The 20,492-nt window shown below is 38.6% G+C and overlaps 1 protein-coding gene across 5 annotated transcripts in view; it reads right to left on the reverse strand.

Annotated features, from left to right (window-relative positions):
• Positions 1-20,492, reverse strand: part of LOC125237035 (dynamin-like 120 kDa protein, mitochondrial) — a 57,082-nt gene that overhangs the window by 32,762 nt on the left and 3,828 nt on the right. For all 5 annotated transcript variants that reach the window (XM_048143967.1, XM_048143964.1, XM_048143966.1 and 2 more), the window contains exons 5-12: positions 20,385-20,477; positions 19,063-19,214; positions 17,455-17,636; positions 14,634-14,744; positions 13,886-14,015; positions 9,743-9,841; positions 9,173-9,304; positions 8,290-8,435 (exon numbers count right to left, since the gene is read on the reverse strand). In XM_048143967.1, coding sequence (XP_047999924.1) covers positions 8,290-8,435; positions 9,173-9,304; positions 9,743-9,841; positions 13,886-14,015; positions 14,634-14,744; positions 17,455-17,636; positions 19,063-19,214; positions 20,385-20,477 — 1,045 coding nt within the window. The remainder of the gene's footprint in view (positions 1-8,289; positions 8,436-9,172; positions 9,305-9,742; positions 9,842-13,885; positions 14,016-14,633; positions 14,745-17,454; positions 17,637-19,062; positions 19,215-20,384; positions 20,478-20,492) is intronic.

Genomic DNA, 20,492 nt, shown 5'->3' on the forward strand with positions numbered 1-20,492 from the left:
TCTTTCTTTGTGTCTCTGACATGACTGCTGCTAGCTGTACTCTATTCATTAGGTTTTTATTTTATACACATACTTTATTTTTGTATCAAAATAAATGATAAATTGATAAAAAACCTAACGACCAAAAAGAATAAAGTACCTATCTGTTAGTCTTTAATACACCCCGCATATACGTAATGCACAGCACAGGCCTCCGAAGACCGGCAGGGCAATCATGGTCGCGCGATAAATGGTATAACATCGGGCCGTCCCTATCGCACTTACAAATAGTGTGATAGGGCTGATGTTTTATCATTTATCACGCGACCATAATAATTGTCTGCCTGGAGGTATCGGCCTTTAGCCCTTCACACACGTCTTTGAATAATGTTTGCGGGGATAGGCAGGCTGACGATTTTTAATCTAAGTATAGGAAAGTAACGCAAAATGTAGTGCAAAGTAATTTGAAATACACCTAGATAAACAATCAATTGAATAAGGAACGTTATCTACATACTTATTTAGGTAAATTAAATTCACATGAGACATGAACAGAGAAGGAAAGCTAGATGATGCGTATTTTTTCTCTGTCTTCTTGTATGCTACCTTTTTTACAGTTTTAATTTCTCAAAGGAGGTCAGTAGTTGACTACAAACTCAAAATAACACTCTCGAAAAAAATTAAGGGTCACTGACCTTTCACAGTAAATTGAGGTAGTGTGAGTGAAGGGTGTTTGTGTGTGTAATGGGGTAATTTGACAGATTTTGAAAATTCTCCCTGCTCTACCCCCTCTTAATGTAAGTTTTTGTTTAATCTTTCGTCATCAACATGCACACGTTGGCATACATATGTTATTAATGTGTATTTTTAATTTTTGCGTTTATAATGTACCTAACTTACTGCGGTTTTTTTGTGTATTTTTTTTTGTAACTTAAAAATATTTCAAATTACTTTACAGATTATAATTGGTACTTATCATTATTGGCACTTATAATATGACGATTCAGCTTGTTTAGAATCATAATTGTTTAATTTAACTATTTTAACAATTTTTTCCAAATATTTTTTGTAACATCAATAATTTCTAATGTCTTTGATATCTTTTTCTCTTTGTGTTATTTTTTGTGTGTCTTAAAGTTTGCTAGTGTAAAATATCGAAGCTTTTGCTTACAAAAAAAAAGTTTATACTTATGTAGTAAATAAACTTTTTTTTTTCATTAACATGGAAGGTTTTGTTGTAAGGATGTGTGTTAAAAGAACTGCCTGTATGTGTAAAAAAAATGAATGTGTGCGCGCTTAAAATAAATTTACTTGTATCCTGAGCTAATAAATAAATGTATAATGTACGGTCGGCCGACCAAGTAATGCGTTGTGTACCCTTGCCAAGTATTGCACGCTTTAGATGCACAATTAAATAAAATGTTATGTTATGATATCATAAATGAGACGTCTATTGAGTGAATGTAATACTTGCAAGTATATATGTGGTGCTAGTAAAACAGAAATAACGTATTGCAATACCGACCTAAAATGACAAATAAACGTATTGTATTCACGTATACACTACGTGTGCTACGTAATTCAATATGATTTTTTTGTGCCTTTTGTAAGGATATATTAAATATATTTTATCTATATTTTCATATTATTTTAATTATTATTTTGAATTTTAGCTATAATTTTGAAACTGAATTGGTTAAGGTTTTTTTTACATTATCAACGTGTTTTAAATTTAAGTTCCATTTCGTTTTCGCAACGCGCAGAATTTATTTTTTAGTTTATGCGTAATTAGTGTAATTACCATCCTTGTAATGTTATTTTTTCTGTTAATTTCCTGATAAGTAATATGTACAACTGTACGTGCGAGTTGCCTTTGTATTCTAGGTTAGTTCATCTGTGGGAATCACTAGTGATGCTTATGCCTTTTGAGAATGGGCCATGAACTACATTTATAGATACTTATGATTTTTTATTGCGTTTTATGCTAAATGTTTTAAATGGCATTTTTCTGTCTTTTCATTAATAAGATCGATACTAGAATTACAGTTAAAAAAAAAGATTAATTTCAACCGATAATTAATCTTTTTTTCCATGAGGAGGGAGATGTAGTGTGATAGGCCACACTCACACTACTACTCCTAACCATGCTATATAAGTTGTCGCACACTGTAATCTTATACACAATAAACCTATATCTCATACAAGTGAGTTGTCCTTAAGTCCCCACATCACAGGACGGACGGACGTACAGACAGACATGGCGAAACTATAAGCGTTCCTAGTTGACTACGGAACCTTAAAAAGTGTCTGTTAAATCCATACTAATATTATAAATGTGAAAGTGTTGTGTCTGATTGTTTGTCAGTCTTTCAAGGTGAAGGACTGACGAAACGACGAATTGACGTGATTTTTTAAGTAGGTAGATATAGCTGAAAAGATGCAGGAGAGTGACATACTTGACTATACTATTGTATGAGAGCTTATGTAGGTTAACATTATAATGCAGATGGTTTAGTTGTAGTCTAATTTGAATCTATTTGTATGTGTGTTTATGTGAGTATATGAAGGTCGCGTGCGCGTGCGCGTGCGTGTGCGTGTGCGTGTGTGTGTGTGTGTGGATGAAGTGCCTTGATGTGACCATGTTAAAAGTGTTACTCGCACCGATAGCATGGTCGCGCGATTAACGGTAAAACATTAGGCCGTCCCTATCACACTTACAAATAGTGCGACGGGGCGGCCTGATGTTATATCATTTTATTTTTATTTTTTATTAATCGCGTGAAAATGCTGCAAACGGAGACGGCAAAACTGCCGAATCTTGAAAAAATATTGTTGGTAATTAGAGATAAGAAAGTCTCTCCATAAGTTCCAACCATTCATTATTTATTCTTATTTATTGATCATATTTTTGTTTTTAGGAAATTCCGCCCTGCACTCCCTAACAAAAAAGGAATTGAGCCATAGATTTATATGTGCTGCTCATTTCCATCCTCTCCAAATAGCCAAAGGAAACGAGATGTGCCGCCTTCTTGGTCCACAATCTAAAGTCAAAAAGTTGTTGGGATAATGTTTATTGTGATTTACCCTGGACAATTCCTGACAATCTAAAATCAAAAAGTTGTTGGGATAATGTTTATTGTGATTTACCCTGGACAATTCCTGACAATCTAAAATCAAAAAGTTGTTGGGATAATGTTTATTGTGATTTACCCTGGACAATTCCTGACAATCTAAAATCAAAAAGTTGTTAGGATAATGTTTATTGTGATTTACCCTGGACACTTCCTGACAATCTAAAATCAAAAAGTGGTTGGGATAATGTTTATTGTGATTTACCCTGGACAATTCCAGACAATCTAAAGTCAAAAAGTGGTTGGGATAATGTTTATTGTGATTTACCCTGGACAATTCCAGACAATCTAAAGTCAAAAAGTGGTTGGGATAATGTTTATTGTGATTTACCCTGGACAATTCCTGACAATCTAAAATCAAAAAGTTGTTGGGATAATGTTTATTGTGATTTACCCTGGACAATTCCTGACAATCTAAAATCAAAAAGTGGTTGGGATAATGTTTATTGTGATTTACCCTGGACAATTCCAGACAATCTAAAGTCAAAAAGTGGTTGGGATAATGTTTATTGTGATTTACCCTGGACAATTCCTGACAATCTAAAATCAAAAAGTGGTTGGGATAATGTTTATTGTGATTTACCCTGGACAATTCCAGACAATCTAAAGTCAAAAAGTTGTTGGGATAATGTTTATTGTGATTTACCCTGGACAATTCCAGACAATCTAAAATCAAAAAGTTGTTGGGATAATGTTTATTGTGATTTACCCTGGACAATTCCAGACAATCTAAAGTCAAAAAGTTGTTGGGATAATGTTTACTGTGATTTATCTTACAATACTCTTCTGAACAACTTTACAGCTCCAGAACACGCGACTCGCGAGGTTTTTGGAGGTTGGAGCCCGGGAAGACGGTTACTGGCTACATGCCCATCTCGCACCCAATACTGGTATTTTCTTGGATTCGACCTCCCTTATACTGGCGACTGGCTTGCGACTCGGAGTTTGGATGGGTATGCCCACAGATTCAAGAAAAATAATTTTTTGCTCTGAGTGTGTGCCATACATATGTATAAGTATGCTCTTGTGGCACAGACGTGGAACGTGGACCAACTGGGACATCATGGATTATCTTGTCAAAAAAGTGCAGGTTAATTTTTAGTCTTAGTTTCTATGGTAGCTATCTCTATCGTTCTTACGTATTGGCGCGACAGAGCCAGACAACCTTTCGCGGCGTTTCGTTTTCATTTCGCGTTACAGAAATGCCATTCGGCTACGGCACCTGTTATTTGTCATTTACAAGGTCGTGCAAAGTTCTTCAAAACCCTACATTAAATATGCCACGATAAGTCTATAGTTAATTTCCCAAATACGTATTGTGTTTTTGGATTTTAACGTACCTATGAAGGACATTACATTGTAAATTGTGATCAACTTATTTAGATAGTAGGAATGTACTATGTTAGCTACGCTTTATATAATTTTTTTTTTTTTTTTTTTTTTAATATTGGGGGACACCTTACACAGATCAACTTAGCCCCAAACTAAGCAAAGCTTGTACTATGGGTGCTAGGCGACGATATACATACTTAAATAGATAAATACATACTTATATACATAGAAAACATCCATGACTCAGGAACAAATATCTGTGCTCATCACACAAATAAATGCCCTTACCGGGATTCGAACCCAGGACCGCGGCTCAGCAGGCAGGGTCACTACCGACTGAGCCAGACCGGTCGTCAAATTGTTCTTTGAAAAAATTGTTCTGTTGTTGTCTGTTTCATTTTGGTGGTACAATAAAGTGTTTAATTCCATACTTATTTACTTAACAACCCAGGAACAAACATGTGAACCATAGAAGTGTTTTTTCAAGCCGTCAAACTTTGTGTCAAAATGCAGGAGCAGTGTCGACTTCAAAGTTATTATAGTCTAGTTTCCTAACCGGAGCTACAGTCCGGTGTGGCAGAAATAAACTAATTCGTGTTGCTATAATGGTCAATTATCTTATCTATTGATTAAAAAAGTAAAGATAACAATAAGTTTCATTTAGGTTCTTAATTTGTCAAATTGCATTAGGTACAGTTTGTTGGCAGCAAACAAGTTTACTCTCCCAAATACTCCTAAATACAATATCGGTAGTGGCAATTGGCGACTTTGATAGTGTGGGCCAAATGAGTACCTATATAATTATTTTGTTCGCCCTGCCTCTGCAATTTAAGGAATTGAATCGCATTTTGATGTTTAAATATCATTTTCATCGGCGAGGCTATCAAAATCGTTGCTAACTTACCTTGGACTGACTCTACCAACGCAGTTAAGTCAACAGCCAGCAAGAGTAGAAATTGAAAAATGGAAACATCGGTGTCGTCCCGTTTTCTTACTACTGATTTGAAATGGACGACACTATGATGTCGCCACATTTTAATATAACTTTTTTTGCCAACGTTTAATATCCATGCATGTTTGGATGTGATTCTTTCCTTCCTCAAACGTGACGTTAATTTTTGAAGAGAGAAGTCTACGAGTGGGTAGGTAATAAATACAATAAAATAAAGGCCCTCATTTTCAACAAACAGCGAACACAAGCAACAAACACGAACGTGTGGAATGTGTTTGTTGTTGTTTGTCGGTTTTTTTTCATGAATGAAACTTGCACGTTCTCTAAGCGTGGAGAGTGAGGACGACGGTAATAAAATTATAAGGTAAAGTAAATTAATTGAATAGTGCAAGATTTTTTGTAAGTATTCAAAAAAATGCAGGTATCAAAACGAAATAGGTGTTATGGAACATAATGAGGAGGCACACTGACATTTTATCCTGCCAGGCGGCGCCTGTACAAGTGTCTAGGCATGTCACTGTCATTCATATGTGTAAGAGAGAAAAAACATAATATATCGTCTTATCGCTCTCTCGTATGGTACTATGGTGGTATGGTAGACAGAGACAGACATAGACTAAGGATTATTCTATTATTTTCGGACTAATAGGGTGGCGCTATCTGTCATAACCTTTGAGTGTGCCTCCTCATTGGCTAAACCTAAAGATTTTTGAAGATAGGCAAATAATATTTATTTCTGATATAATACGTTATAACGATTACGCAAAGGTGGCTCTTATATTTCGTATTATTTATTTATTATCTTTTTTAAGTAACTGAAATAAAATGTAATAGCAGTTGAGGTGAAAATACGTGAATGCCTTTGCTCGTGTTGAATTGTAAGAAATTAGAAAAAAAAAACACTAGTGACAAAGCTGTCAGTGATGTGGTGATACTTAGCTCTAAGTGACACTGACAATTGACATCGCTTTTTTTTCTAATTTCATATATTGAGCACACGCAAAGGCATTGGTCACCTCATCTGCTATTAAATTTCGCAAAGGTCATTTCGGTCATGTAATAAGATAATAAATAAATGATACGAAATAATAATAAAAGAGCCACCTTTTCGTGATCGTTATAACGTGCTATCAGAATTGCCAATCTTCAAAAAAATTATCGGTAGTTAAATTTATAAACGTTAAAAAAACAGCTCATTTAAGTAGAGCTCTGATAGTTTGTCCCTTGTCTTAGTGCGTTTTCACATTATCCGTTTCAATATTGGATGTCGGACCAATATCCCATATATTTAGACCGCCATCTTTGATTTTTTTTCTTCGAAAACCTTCCTACATCCGATATCGGATCGGATAATGTAAAAACGCACTTACTCTCACCACTCAAACAATTCTAATTATATCGCTAACCTTTTTCTGTTTTCATACTTTTTAAAGACCACGATAAGAAACAGGTTATATACCTATAATATACTGATTGATTTAATTGCCATCTATCGACATTTTAATAATTACCACGACAGAGTTGTGCATTTATACAATTTACTGCCATCTATTGACACGGGGTTATAACTTTTAGCACGGTATGTAACCTAAAAATTTAGGTCAAACCCATGGCCTTAAACTGACATGTTTTAAGTCTCAATCAGAGTCGCCATCTAGGTGAGCGCTCCCCAAAGGGTGTGGCGCCCTCTGGTTGAGCGTAGCTTTTAACCGGGGTACGTTTTTTTCTTAGACCTTGTACGTCTAGAAGCTATATAGGTCTTTGATAATACATACAATCCGATGAGGTGTACAAAACAGACATACTACGAATTTTCTGAATTGCCAGCAAAAAATGTGTTGAGGGATTTTTTAAAAGTAAACCTATTCGGAGACTGTCTAATTTTGACAGGGAGACTATTCCACAGACGCGCAGCTTGAACAGAAAAGGAATTGGACATGTAGCCAGTACGGTGGGATGGTATAGACAGAGAAAGATTGCCAGAAGAGCGAAGTTGACGAACACGAGAGATACCATAGTACTGGAAGAAAGATTTAAGATAGACAGGAGACTGAGGATCATTAATAACAGAGAAAAGGGTACAAAGCATGCGAATATTGCGACGTATACGTATAGGAAACCAACCAAGTTTAGAGCGGAAAGACGAGATATGGTCGTATTTACGGAGGCAGAAGATAAAACGAATGCAGTTATTTAGTAAGCGGTCTAACTTGTTCAGGAGCTCCTCATTCAAATCCGGGTAACACACATCACCGTAATCGATTATAGGTAAAATTAATGTTTGCACTAATAATATCTTATCTTACTTGCTGTGTTGTTTCGTGTATTGAGGTGTGCAATAAAGAGTATTTGTATTGTATTGTATTGTATCTTGGTTCTTACAGGTAAGAAGTGTTTTAGTTTGTTTAGCGCATGTAACTATCGCGGTAATCGAAGACAATATTAAAGAGATTTTAGTTTTTTTTTGTGGACGTATTTTTTGAAAGGGGGTGGTGAAATTCTTGGGGGTTTCTTCGAGTCTGGGATAATTGTGGCAATTGAGTTGTTTTTTAACCCCTCCGAGACTGGTACTGAAACTAGAGTATTTTAAAGTGCATATGCTCATCGATTTCGAGTACCTACTTCTGACCTGGCCTGTAAATTTTTGTCTTTATTGTAGATTTCAATATATTAAAAAAAGTTTGGAAACTTTTTACAGGTACGATATTATTTTTCCTGTAATATTTAAATGTTTCATAAAAATTTCATAATTTCGTTCGTTAAGGAGAGAAGGGGGGGGGGGGGGAGAGAGAGAGATAATTTTTAATTAATCTTGAAAAACAAGGCCATTTATACGAAAAAACTTAACACAGTTAAAGAATTTCAAGCAGTTTGTTCACATAAATTTGTACTCACTTGAACAGCTTGGAAGATCGGAAGAACCTCTCTTCATATTCCCTGATGCTCTGAATGGAGTCGTCCTTCCTACTCCGGCCAGTCACCACGGCGTAGTAGCCAAGAGCCTTCATCGGGAACAGCTTGCCTTCCAGGATACGACGAATCTAAAAAAATAACACATTTCAATGGAATGCAAGAAGCGGAAACACACAAGACGCTTCGAAACATTTAATTTAGATTTTAAAGCAAAAGTTCAGAGCTAAACAGTTTCTAATTAAGTCTTGTTTAAAACCGAAATAAATTACACATATGAAAGAAAAAGTGACCAAGTCCTCTGTCTGTGTGTCTGTTGTGTTCATTAGAATTAAGTCTTGTTTCTAAGCATTTGGAATATTTGCTTTTAGTTTTTAACCCCCGACGCAAAAACGACGGGGTGTTATAAGTTTGACGTGTCTGTCTGTCTGTGTGTGTGTCTGTCTGTGGCACCGTAGCTCCCGAACGGGTGAACCGATCCACTATGTCGCACATGACATAGTGGACCGATTTTCATGAAACATGGCTAAGAACACTCCCGACTAACTCACCTTTCAAACAAAAAAAAAACTAAATCTAAATCGGTTCAGAAAGACACACACACCCAGACACACAGACAGACAGCAGACAGACAAGTCAAACGTATAACACCCCGTCGTTTTTGCGTCGGGGGTTAAAAAAAATACTGTGTAGGTAAGTCTTGTTGCTTGACCTATAAATACGTTGACAGGAGTGATTTTATTATAGAGATTTGTGGCGTATTTATAAGCTTGAAATAGCTAATAATCTGTCTTGTTGACTTGTGTTTGTAAAAAAGGGACAACAACTAATCAATACTATGATTTGTATTAAAGTATCAGTAACTCACCCTGTTCGGATTAGCGAGGTTTTCTTCCGCGAGATCGACTTTAGTGAGAACGAAGATGGTCCTCTTGCCTGAAGGGTCGCAGGATGAGACTAGGTCGGTCACGTTGCTTCGCTCGGCGTCTACTGATCCGTCCTATAATAACACAAAACTTGTTTTACTTAGAAGAACAAAACAAAAATAAATTATATAAGGTACAGTCAAGTGCAAAAATACGTATCGAAATAATCGTCTCATAAATATGGTACTACGCTCTTATTACACCAGACTAAGATGCTATAGGACATATTTTTGAGTAAGGTGTAAGGTGTGTACACCCATATTTTTACACTTGACTGTACAGCGCGGGGCAATAGTTAAGTAGTAAGAATTATTTAGAATTAATAGCAACTTAACAACGGCTTTGTAAAAAATGAGGGCTGTCTCGCCAACAAACTGCATGAGCAGTTTGGCGAGGAACTTTAAAAATGTAAAATGTATGTTACTTTTAAATAACAAATAAAAAAAAAACCAGGGGAAATATCGACTGGGACTTTCCACACTAAGAGTCATAAAAGTTAAATATAATATTACCTGTATACACAATATGATTGCATTTGGATTCTCCATGTATTGTTTGCTCATTTGTTTGATAGCGTCCCTCGTATCTGAAGCCATGTCCACAGTTTGCGTCTGGAAAAAAAAAATCCAATAGAACCAGTTTTACAAGTCAAATTTCTCGAAAGCACAATGCATTGCTAAGCTAATATCCGGTATCTGGCCGGATAGCAAAATGCAAACGGATACCGGATAGAGACCGGGCACCAATACTGTCCGTGTTCAATACATACCTACACCGCATAGTTGTTAATGACATTCAGAAAAGGGGACAGACTGAAAATCATCGCTCTGCAGTCATCATCATCCTCCTTGCGTTATCCCGGCATTTGCCACGGCTCATGGGAGCCTGGGGTCCGCTTTGACAACTAATCCCAAGATTTGACATAGGCACTAGTTTCACGAGAGACTGCAATCTGACCTTCCAACCCGAAGGGTAACTAGGCTTTACTGGAATTAGTCCGGTTTCCTCATGATGGTTTCCTTTTTTAGGGTTCCGTAGTCAACTAGGAACCCTTATAGTTTCGCCATGTCTGTCTGTCCGTCCGTCCGTCCGTCCTTCCGTCCGCGGATAATCTCAGTAACCGTTAGCAATAGAAAGCTGAAATTTGGTACCAATATGTATATCAATCACGCCAACAAAGTGCAAAAATAAAAAATGGAAAAAAATGTTTTATTAGGGTACCCCCCCCCTACATGTAAGTGGGGGCTGATATTTTTTTTCATTCCAACCCCAACGTGTGATATATTGTTGGATAGGTATTTAAAAATAAATAAGGGTTTGCTAACATTGTTTTTTGATAATATTAATATTTTCTGAAATAATCGCTCCTAAAGGGAAAAAAAGTGCGTCCCCCCCCTCTAACTTTTGAACCATATGTTTAAAAAATATGAAAAAAATCACAAAAGTAGAACTTTATAAAGACTTTCTAGGAAAATTATTTTCAACTTGATAGGTTCAGTAGTTTTTGAGTAAAATACGGAACCCTACACTGAGCGTGGCCCGACACGCTCTTGGCCGGTTTTTTGTAATAATATGGCTGCGCAGCATAACATGCTGAGCCCGTTCCTTATGACATGCGTGCAAATTGTTTATATTATTTTTTAATATATTTGTGTAAATGTTCAATTTTTATTTGTGTGTCAATAAATGTTTTCTTATTCTTATATCCGTTGCTTTTCTAATAATTATAGTTACTTACTGAAATAAGCAGATCGACTAGAACCATGCGCTGTATCCCGGGTCCTTTGACAGACATGGAGATAACCTCGGTAGAAACTGTACTGTGCAGTTTGCGACGTGTTCTAGTTGTAGGCACGTTATGGGCAATTTCTAATATAAAATAAGTTTTTTCCATAATTTGGCACTAAAACACTATCCGGTATCCGGCCGGATACTACGTTACTATCCGGTATCTGGCCGGATAGCAAAATGTGTCCGGATACGAGATAGAGACCGGGTATCCGTTACATTTCTAATTTAGTTACTTACCGAGATAACGCCAGGCAGATCGACTAGAACCATGCGCTGTATCCCGGGTCCTTTGACAGACATGGAGATAACCTCGGTAGAAACTGTACTGTGCAGTTTGCGACGTGTTCTAGTTGTAGGCACGTTATAGGCAATATCTAATAAGCTTTTTCCATAATTTGGCACTAAAACACTATCCGGTATCCGGCCGGATACTACGCTACTATCCGGTATCTGGCCGGATAGCAAAATGTGTCCGGATACCAGATAGAGACCGGGTATCCGTTACATTTCTAATTTAGTTACTTACCGAAATAACGCCAGGCAGATCGACTAGAACCATGCGCTGTATCCCGGGTCCTTTGACAGACATGGAGATAACCTCGGTAGAAACTGTACTGTGCAGTTTGCGACGTGTTCTAGTTGTAGGCACGTTATAGGCAATATCTAATAAGCTTTTTCCATAATTTGGCACTAAAACACTATCCGGTATCCGGCCGGATACTACGCTACTATCCGGTATCTGGCCGGATAGCAAAATGTGTCCGGATACCAGATAGAGACCGGGTATCCGTTACATTTCTAATTTAGTTACTTACCGAAATAACGCCAGGCAGATCGACTAGAACCATGCGCTGTATCCCGGGTCCTTTGACAGACATGGAGATAACCTCGGTAGAAACTGTACTGTGCAGTTTGCGACGTGTTCTAGTTGTAGGCACGTTATAGGCTATTTCTGATAGAAAATATATTTTTCCATAATTTGGCACTAAAACACTATCCGGTATCCGGCCGGATACTACGCTACTATCCGGTATCTGGCCGGATAGCAAAATGTGTCCGGATACCAGATAGAGACCGGATATCCGTTGCATTTCTAATTTAGTTACTTACCGAAATAACGCCAGGCAGATCGACTAGAACCATGCGCTGTATCCCGGGTCCTTTGACAGACATGGAGATAACCTCGGTAGAAACTGTACTGTGCAGTTTGCGACGTGTTCTAGTTGTAGGCACGTTATAGGCAATTTCTAATAAGTTTTTTCCATAATTTGGCACTAAAACACTATCCGGTATCCGGCCGGATACTACGCTACTATCCGGTATCTGGCCGGATAGCAAAATGTGTCCGGATACCAGATAGAGACCGGATATCCGTTACATTTCTAATTTAGCTATTTACCGAAATAACGCCAGGCAGATCGACTAGAACCATGCGCTGTATCCCGGGTCCTTTGACAGACATGGAGATAACCTCGGTAGAAACTGTACTGTGCAGTTTGCGACGTGTTCTAGTTGTAGGCACGTTATGGGCAATTTCTAATATAAAATAAGTTTTTTCCATAATTTGGCACTAAAACACTATCCGGTATCCGGCCGGATACTACGTTACTATCCGGTATCTGGCCGGATAGCAAAATGTGTCCGGATACGAGATAGAGACCGGGTATCCGTTACATTTCTAATTTAGTTACTTACCGAGATAACGCCAGGCAGATCGACTAGAACCATGCGCTGTATCCCGGGTCCTTTGACAGACATGGAGATAACCTCGGTAGAAACTGTACTGTGCAGTTTGCGACGTGTTCTAGTTGTAGGCACGTTATAGGCAATATCTAATAAGCTTTTTCCATAATTTGGCACTAAAACACTATCCGGTATCCGGCCGGATACTACGCTACTATCCGGTATCTGGCCGGATAGCAAAATGTGTCCGGATACCAGATAGAGACCGGGTATCCGTTACATTTCTAATTTAGTTACTTACCGAAATAACGCCAGGCAGATCGACTAGAACCATGCGCTGTATCCCGGGTCCTTTGACAGACATGGAGATAACCTCGGTAGAAACTGTACTGTGCAGTTTGCGACGTGTTCTAGTTGTAGGCACGTTATAGGCTATTTCTGATAGAAAATATATTTTTCCATAATTTGGCACTAAAACACTATCCGGTATCCGGCCGGATACTACGCTACTATCCGGTATCTGGCCGGATAGCAAAATGTGTCCGGATACCAGATAGAGACCGGATATCCGTTGCATTTCTAATTTAGTTACTTACCGAAATAACGCCAGGCAGATCGACTAGAACCATGCGCTGTATCCCGGGTCCTTTGACAGACATGGAGATAACTTCGGTAGAAACTGTACTGGGCAATTTGCGACGTGTTCTAGTTGTAGGCACGTTATAGGCAATTTCTAATATAAAATAAGTTTTTTTCATAATTTCGCACTGAAACACTATCCGGTATCCGGCCAGATACTATGCTACTATCCGGTATCTGGCCGGATAGAAAAATGTGTCCGGATACGAGATAGAGACCGGGTATCCGTTACATTTCTAATTTAGTTACTTACCGAAATAACGCCAGGCAGATCGACTAGAACCATGCGCTGTATCCCGGGTCCTTTGACAGACATGGAGATAACCTCGGTAGAAACTGTACTGTGCAGTTTGCGACGTGTTCTAGTTGTAGGCACGTTATAGGCAATTTCTAATAAGTTTTTTCCATAATTTGGCACTAAAACACTATCCGGTATCCGGCCGGATACTACGCTACTATCCGGTATCTGGCCGGATAGCAAAATGTGTCCGGATACCAGATAGAGACCGGATATCCGTTACATTTCTAATTTAGCTATTTACCGAAATAACGCCAGGCAGATCGACTAGAACCATGCGCTGTATCCCGGGCCCTTTGACAGACATGGAGATAACTTCGGTAGAAACCGTGCGCCCGCCGCGTACGCTGTTACGCATACGAAGCTCCACTTCTCTGTTGGAAAGTAAATAAAAAAATGTGAATAAAAAATAAAATAAGGTAGGCATAGGGGGGTTGGGGGGCAATTTAGACTGCCAGATTTTTTTTAAAATTATAAATGGGCTTTACTCTTGGCTACAAACTAGCCAAAGGCAAAGACGTGGCCTACGGTGGAGTGAGCTCGCCCAGAAGACGTCTGCTTAACCTAGATTTGAAGGTTGCCGGGTTATATGAGCTCGAAAATATAGCCGCCGGCAAGGAATTTCAGCTAATTATAATTTTGTCCATGTTTTAAGCAAATAACTTGAGTACAGTCAAATGTAAAAATATGGGTGTACACATCTTACTCAAAAATATGTCCTATAGCATCTTAGTACGGTGTAAAAATAAGAGCGTAGAACCATATTTATGAGACGATTATTTCGATACGTATTTTTACACTTGACTGTACCATATATGTCCACTGAACAGACGTGCCATATGTGACAGTTGTTTACTACTATAAATATGTGTAATTCAGTCTAATTTAAAATCTTCAGAAAGAAGCACTTTAAAATTCTGTGATGATTTTAAAACGTCCTGCAAACGAAAATTACAAGGGCCACATACGTACTCTGCTGATTTAGAACTTACTTCCTCAGGTCCGCGAGGTCAGACTCTTTGTTGAGGTCGAACTCGCGCGCCGAGTCTCTGAATTGCGCCACGTGGTACGGGCCTTCTGATAAGGTCACCTTCACTGGGGCTCTGTAACAAAACAAGGACCAATAAAACACTAAGACAAAATTCTAAAGGATTAATAATATAAAATCATAAGGTTGGCAACTGTTAAAGGTGAGTTTGCTCTTGTCTCACATTATCCCGAAAAAATTGATACTATTCTAAAAATCTGAAGAAGAAGAAGAGAAAAATATTTCGACTGGTCAACCCCACTTCTCCTAATAACTTTGATACCATGTTGGTATGGACGCTTCTTACCACACGGGTGTTGCATAATTTCGGACAATTAAAGGTATGCGTGTGCGTGTGGATTGAGTGAGCACCTTCCGAGAATAAAAAAAAATATGCTGATCATTTAGTAAAAGTTCTAAAACAATTGTAAAACGAATCTCTGAATTTGTAAAAAGATAAATCAAAAGATACAGTCATTAACATGTGCTCACTCAGTTCTCACAAACTACCAACGAAAACAGTGAATGTATTAATTTAACATATAATATTTATATACTAACATTTAGTAAAAAATATACCAACCTACTACTACTACTACTACTACTTCACTGGCTCAGCGACCCAAAAAGGATCTTGGCCTCCGACATGCCAACCTACCTCTATAAATTTTAGATCACCTAGTTACGTATTTAATTTTTTACAAATAGTTTCTTATGCTCACTCAATCCTCACACTTTTGAAAAGCCGAATTTTGATGAAAAACATAAGATTTAGACCGTTATTACATGTGTATAGTTTAGTAAAAGTGAAATGGGAATTTGTAAAATACAAAACAAACCACTAACGTGTCAGGTTTTTTTATAATACATTTTTGTAAGTGCTCACTCAGTCCACACGTTTTGAGAAAGTTAAAAATGTAAATATCTTAAAAATGTAAAATAGCACCACAGACACTCGAAAGTACTTCAACATTTAGTAAAAAATTTTACTAAATATCCACCATCTAATATTTTATATTCGTTGTCTGGTTTTAAAGATATTCAGACATAACTTTTCTCATACAAATGTATCATGTAGGGTGACCACACTATGTCGGCTCCTGATTTTACCCGCCTTCTCATTGTCATATTGAGATTGGGGAGTTTCGTTCAATTTTGATAATAGTTTATATTAAACTAATACCATATTAATTCTCCATCTGCAAACTGTTTTTAGGTTATGTTCTTGGCCTAGTGATGATGTGTATTGTGTAATTTCTATCGACGTCAGGATAATAACCATATCGACATTCATGCATTAAAAAGGACATGAATGATAATTGGTAAGAAACAAAGATATAATACTTCACTAGCAAGAAACCAGAAATCAGGAGCCGACATAGTGTGGTCACCCTACATGATACATTTGTATGAGAAAAGTTATGTCTGAATATCTTTAAAATCAGACAACGAATATAAAATATTAGATGGTGGATATTTAGTAAAAATTTTTACTAAATGTTGAAGTACTTTCGAGTGTCTGTGGTGCTATAAATCTTTAGATATTTACATTTTTAACTTTCTCAAAACGTGTGGACGGTTTCTCAAAACGGGCTAGGACTAGGACTGAGTGAGCACTTGCAAAAATTTATTATAAAAAAACCTGACACGTTAGTGGTTCGTTTTGTATTTTACAAATTCCCATTTCACTTTTACTAAACTATACACATATAATAGCGGTCTAAATCTTATGTTTTTCATCAAAATTCGGCTTTTCAAAAGTGTGAGGATTGAGTGAGCATAAGAAACTATTTGTAAAAAATTAAATACGTCACTAGGTGATCTAAAATTTCTAGAGGTAGGTTGGCATATTTTTTACTAAATGTTAGTATATAAATATTATATGTTAAATGAATACATTCACTGTTTTCGTTGGTAGTTTGTGAGAACTGAGTGAGCACATGTTAATGACTGTATCTTTTGATTTATCTTTTTACAAATTCAGAGATTCGTTTTACAATTGTTTTAGAACTTTTACTAAATGATCAGCATATTTTTTTTCATTTTCGGAAGGTGCTCACTCAATCCACACGCACACAAGGTATGCCACATAGAGGGAACCCGTCGCATAAAAATGACCATTTTAATTCCGTCCAATTTCCGTTCTCTTGGAGCCTAATGTCCTTATAGCAATACAAATTACCTCCAAAGAAATTCATTAATATTTTAAAACGATTAGATTCCCCATTGTCTTTGTATGGTGGGCAGATAGAAGATTACAAAGGCCGAAAAATATAGCCCTACCGTGTGCATATCTCGCCAGCTCCTCTCGGGAATATCCTCACCTTATACTAAACTCTATACCAGAACCTGAAACTACTAGCAAATCCGGTCTGGCTCAGTCGAGTGACCGTGCCTGCTAAACCGCGGTCCTGGGTTTGAATCCCGGTAAGGGCATTTATTTGTGTGATAAGCACAGATATTTGTTCCTGTGTCATGGATGTTTTCTATGTATATAAGTATGGAATTATCTATTTAAGTACCTCTATGTATATCGTCGCTTAGAACCCATAGTACAAACTTTGCTTAGTTTGGGGCTAAGTTGATCCGTGTAGGTGTCCCCAATATTTTTTTTATTTTATTAAAAGGATGTTTATGCTGTCCAGTAGGATACTTTATTAATATCCGATTTCCGGCTGGATAGTATCCGGCCGCTCAGTATCTGCCATTCGTCCGCTTAGTGTCCGGTATCTGGCTACATAGTATCCGGTATTCGGTAGAATAGTTCGTCATATGTATGTACATACCGTGTGCACATCTCGCCAGCTCCTCTCGGGAATATCCTCGCTTGAGCGATCATCTCCAGCACGGAAGTCTTGCCCGCAGACTGGTCTCCGACCACCACGACCCGTGGCAGACGGTCCGTCTCTCCGGCGTCCCAGCCGGATAACTCGTCTAGGACGGCTGAGTACATGTCGATTAGGGAGCGCTGTGAAAAGAGAAAAGAGTAGGTACAATGTTTTAAGTGCTGTAGATTTGGACCACAAATGGAATATTACGCAAAACTCGTCTGTGTGTATTTGTGCATTCTGCTAAATAGTGTATTTAGTGTATTTCATGAATAAATGTCAGTATTTACGCATAACTAGAGTTGTTTACTTGTTGTCCTACTTACCACCCCACAGGGCGACCCTGCCAGCGTCACTGGGTGGTAAAACAAACCTCATTGACATCATCAATGACACACGTCCTGACATGTCGTAACAAATATTTTTTTTTTTTTTTTAATTTATTTATCTAAAAACACTTATATACTATTTTATTACATTTGAACAGCGAGCGAAAACCGCTAACGGTTTATCTGCCGCCGTTGATTAAGGATAGCCTACCGCGAACCTTGTGCCACATGTGCCATCTTTGTTACACTTATAAATTAGAGAGTGTGGTGATTAAAGTATTTATTTATTTATTTATTTATTTATTTAATCTTTATTGCACAACAAAATAAGGTACAAATGGCGGACTTAATGCCTCAAGGCATTCTCTACCAGTCAACCAATACAATACAACAAGTCAAGTATACAATGTTGTTAGCGCTGTAGCTTTGGACAACAATCAATTAGGGTTATCTGAATCTTTTTTTTTTGCCAGGAGGAGAAGACCAAGTATCTGGCATCAGGATCAGGATGGATAACTTTCAAGTATCCGGTATCCGGCCAGATAGTATATTAGTCTTACCTTGATCTTCCTGCGGGCGGCTGTCTCTCCGGTCTGGGCAGCATGTTCTGTTATCGCAGCTCTCTGTTCTCCTGCTCGAGTCTCTGTGGCTCGCGCTGGTAGCGAGCCTGCAGGGCTAGGACCTCTTCTGAATCCGGTACCTTGGGTACCATGCAACTATCTGGCATCTGCCCGGATATTACGCAACTATCCGGCATTATATTGGATACAACGTAACAATCCGGTATCCGGCCGGATACTTTGCAACTATAGGTATTCGATATCTACTACGCAAAATAGTCCGGTATGTGGCCGGATATTACAAAACTATACGGTATTTGGTCTCACCTTGATCTTCCTAGCGGGCGGCTGCCTGCCCTGTCTGAGCAGCATGTTCTGTTGTCGCAGCTCTCTGTTCTCCTGCTCGAGTCTCTGTAGCTCGCGCTGGTAGCGAGCCTGCAGGGCTAGGACCTCTTCTGAATCCGGTACCTTGGGTACCATGCAACTATCTGGTATCTGCCCGGATATTACGCAACTATCCGGCATTATATTGGATATAACGTAACAATCCGGTATCCGGCCGGATACTTTGCAACTATTCGATATCTGGCCGGGTACTGCGCAAAATAGTCCGGTATGTGGCCGGATATCACAAAACTATCCGGTATCCGGCCGGATATTTAAGTATCCGGTCTCACCTTGATCTTCCTAGGGGGCGGCTGCCTCCCCTGTCTGAGCAGCATGTTCTGTTGTCGCAGCTCTCTGTTCTCCTGTTCAAGTCTCTGTAGCTCGCGCTGGTAGCGAGCCTGCAGGGCTAGGACCTCTTCTTGGAGCGCGTGGACGCGTTTTTCTACAAAAATAACATGATTTAGGGCCAGTTGCATCAACCACATTTAATTTTGACAGACACATCATCGTCACTCAGCAGATGTCTATGGAACTTCCCATGCAATAAAATGTAACGAACGCTTTAACGGTGACAGACAGTTTGATGCAACCGGCCCTTGATGCTTCTGGTGCTAATGTCTCTTTCTGGAAATCAATTTAATATCTGATAGTAGGTATTCCATGTCCGGAAAATTATGCAATACGCTCTTTTTAACCCCCGACGCAAAAACGACGGGGTGTCATAAGTTTGACGTGTCTGTCTGTCTGTGGCATGTCGTAGCTCCCGAACGGATGAACTGAATTTAGTATTTTTTTTGTTTAAAAGCTGAATTAGTCGGGAGTGTACTTAGCAGCAGCGGCTGATCCATACAAGCCGATTCCCACAGGCTAGCCTAAAATTGATTACCTACTAGTAAAGTACCTAACGTAAAGGTAGGTTTCTTATTGCTCAGTGTTGCCTAGCAGAAATTTTCACCAGCCGCCACTGGTACTTAGCCATATTTCATGAAAATCGGTCCACTATGTTGCAGCCGGAGTTTTTTCAAAATTTTAATTTTGTAGTTAGGTTAGGTTAGGTAGGCGAATTTGCTGTGTGAATCTAAAATAGCAATGGATTGTCGTATTTGTCGTGCTCGTGGGCTTTACAGGAATGCAGTCAAATTTTGTAGCCCAACCTGAAAAACCGGCAGAAAAACTGTTACTTGCGCTCAAAGACCGAAGTAAGTAGTTTCAGCAGGGTTAGCACATGATTGCCACGAGAGTATGTCGCCGCGAGATATACTACTACACATATATCATTAATACAATTAGAAGAAGACGTATGATCTATTTCGCGGCGACATACTCTCGCGGCAATCATGTGCTAAGCCTACAGGGATCACAATTCAAACTCGAGATTCCTCATGGGTCGTGACCCATCGTTTGGGAAGTGCTTCAGTAATAAAAATTGGGCAGTACCCGAGTATTCTCAAAGCTAAAAGTCACACAGTTACAAGCGGAGGTCTCTTTTAAACTTGTCATATTAGACAGCGACTACGGCTTGAAATTCGTAACTTGTAGCTTCGAGAAATGAGCAGTCAGTCACAGGTCAGTAGAACCCTATGGCGGTCAAAGGGTTAAGGAGTGTTCTTACCATAAGTACGATCGTCGGATCGGCTGCCACCACCCGTCGGCGGTGTCTGAACAGGCTTGCTCTGCAGGTTGTTCACGATCTTCGGAGCCGTCTCTGTTGAGGAGATAT

This window comes from Leguminivora glycinivorella, chromosome 20 (assembly GCF_023078275.1).
Source record: "Leguminivora glycinivorella isolate SPB_JAAS2020 chromosome 20, LegGlyc_1.1, whole genome shotgun sequence".
NCBI lineage: Eukaryota > Metazoa > Arthropoda > Insecta > Lepidoptera > Tortricidae > Leguminivora > Leguminivora glycinivorella.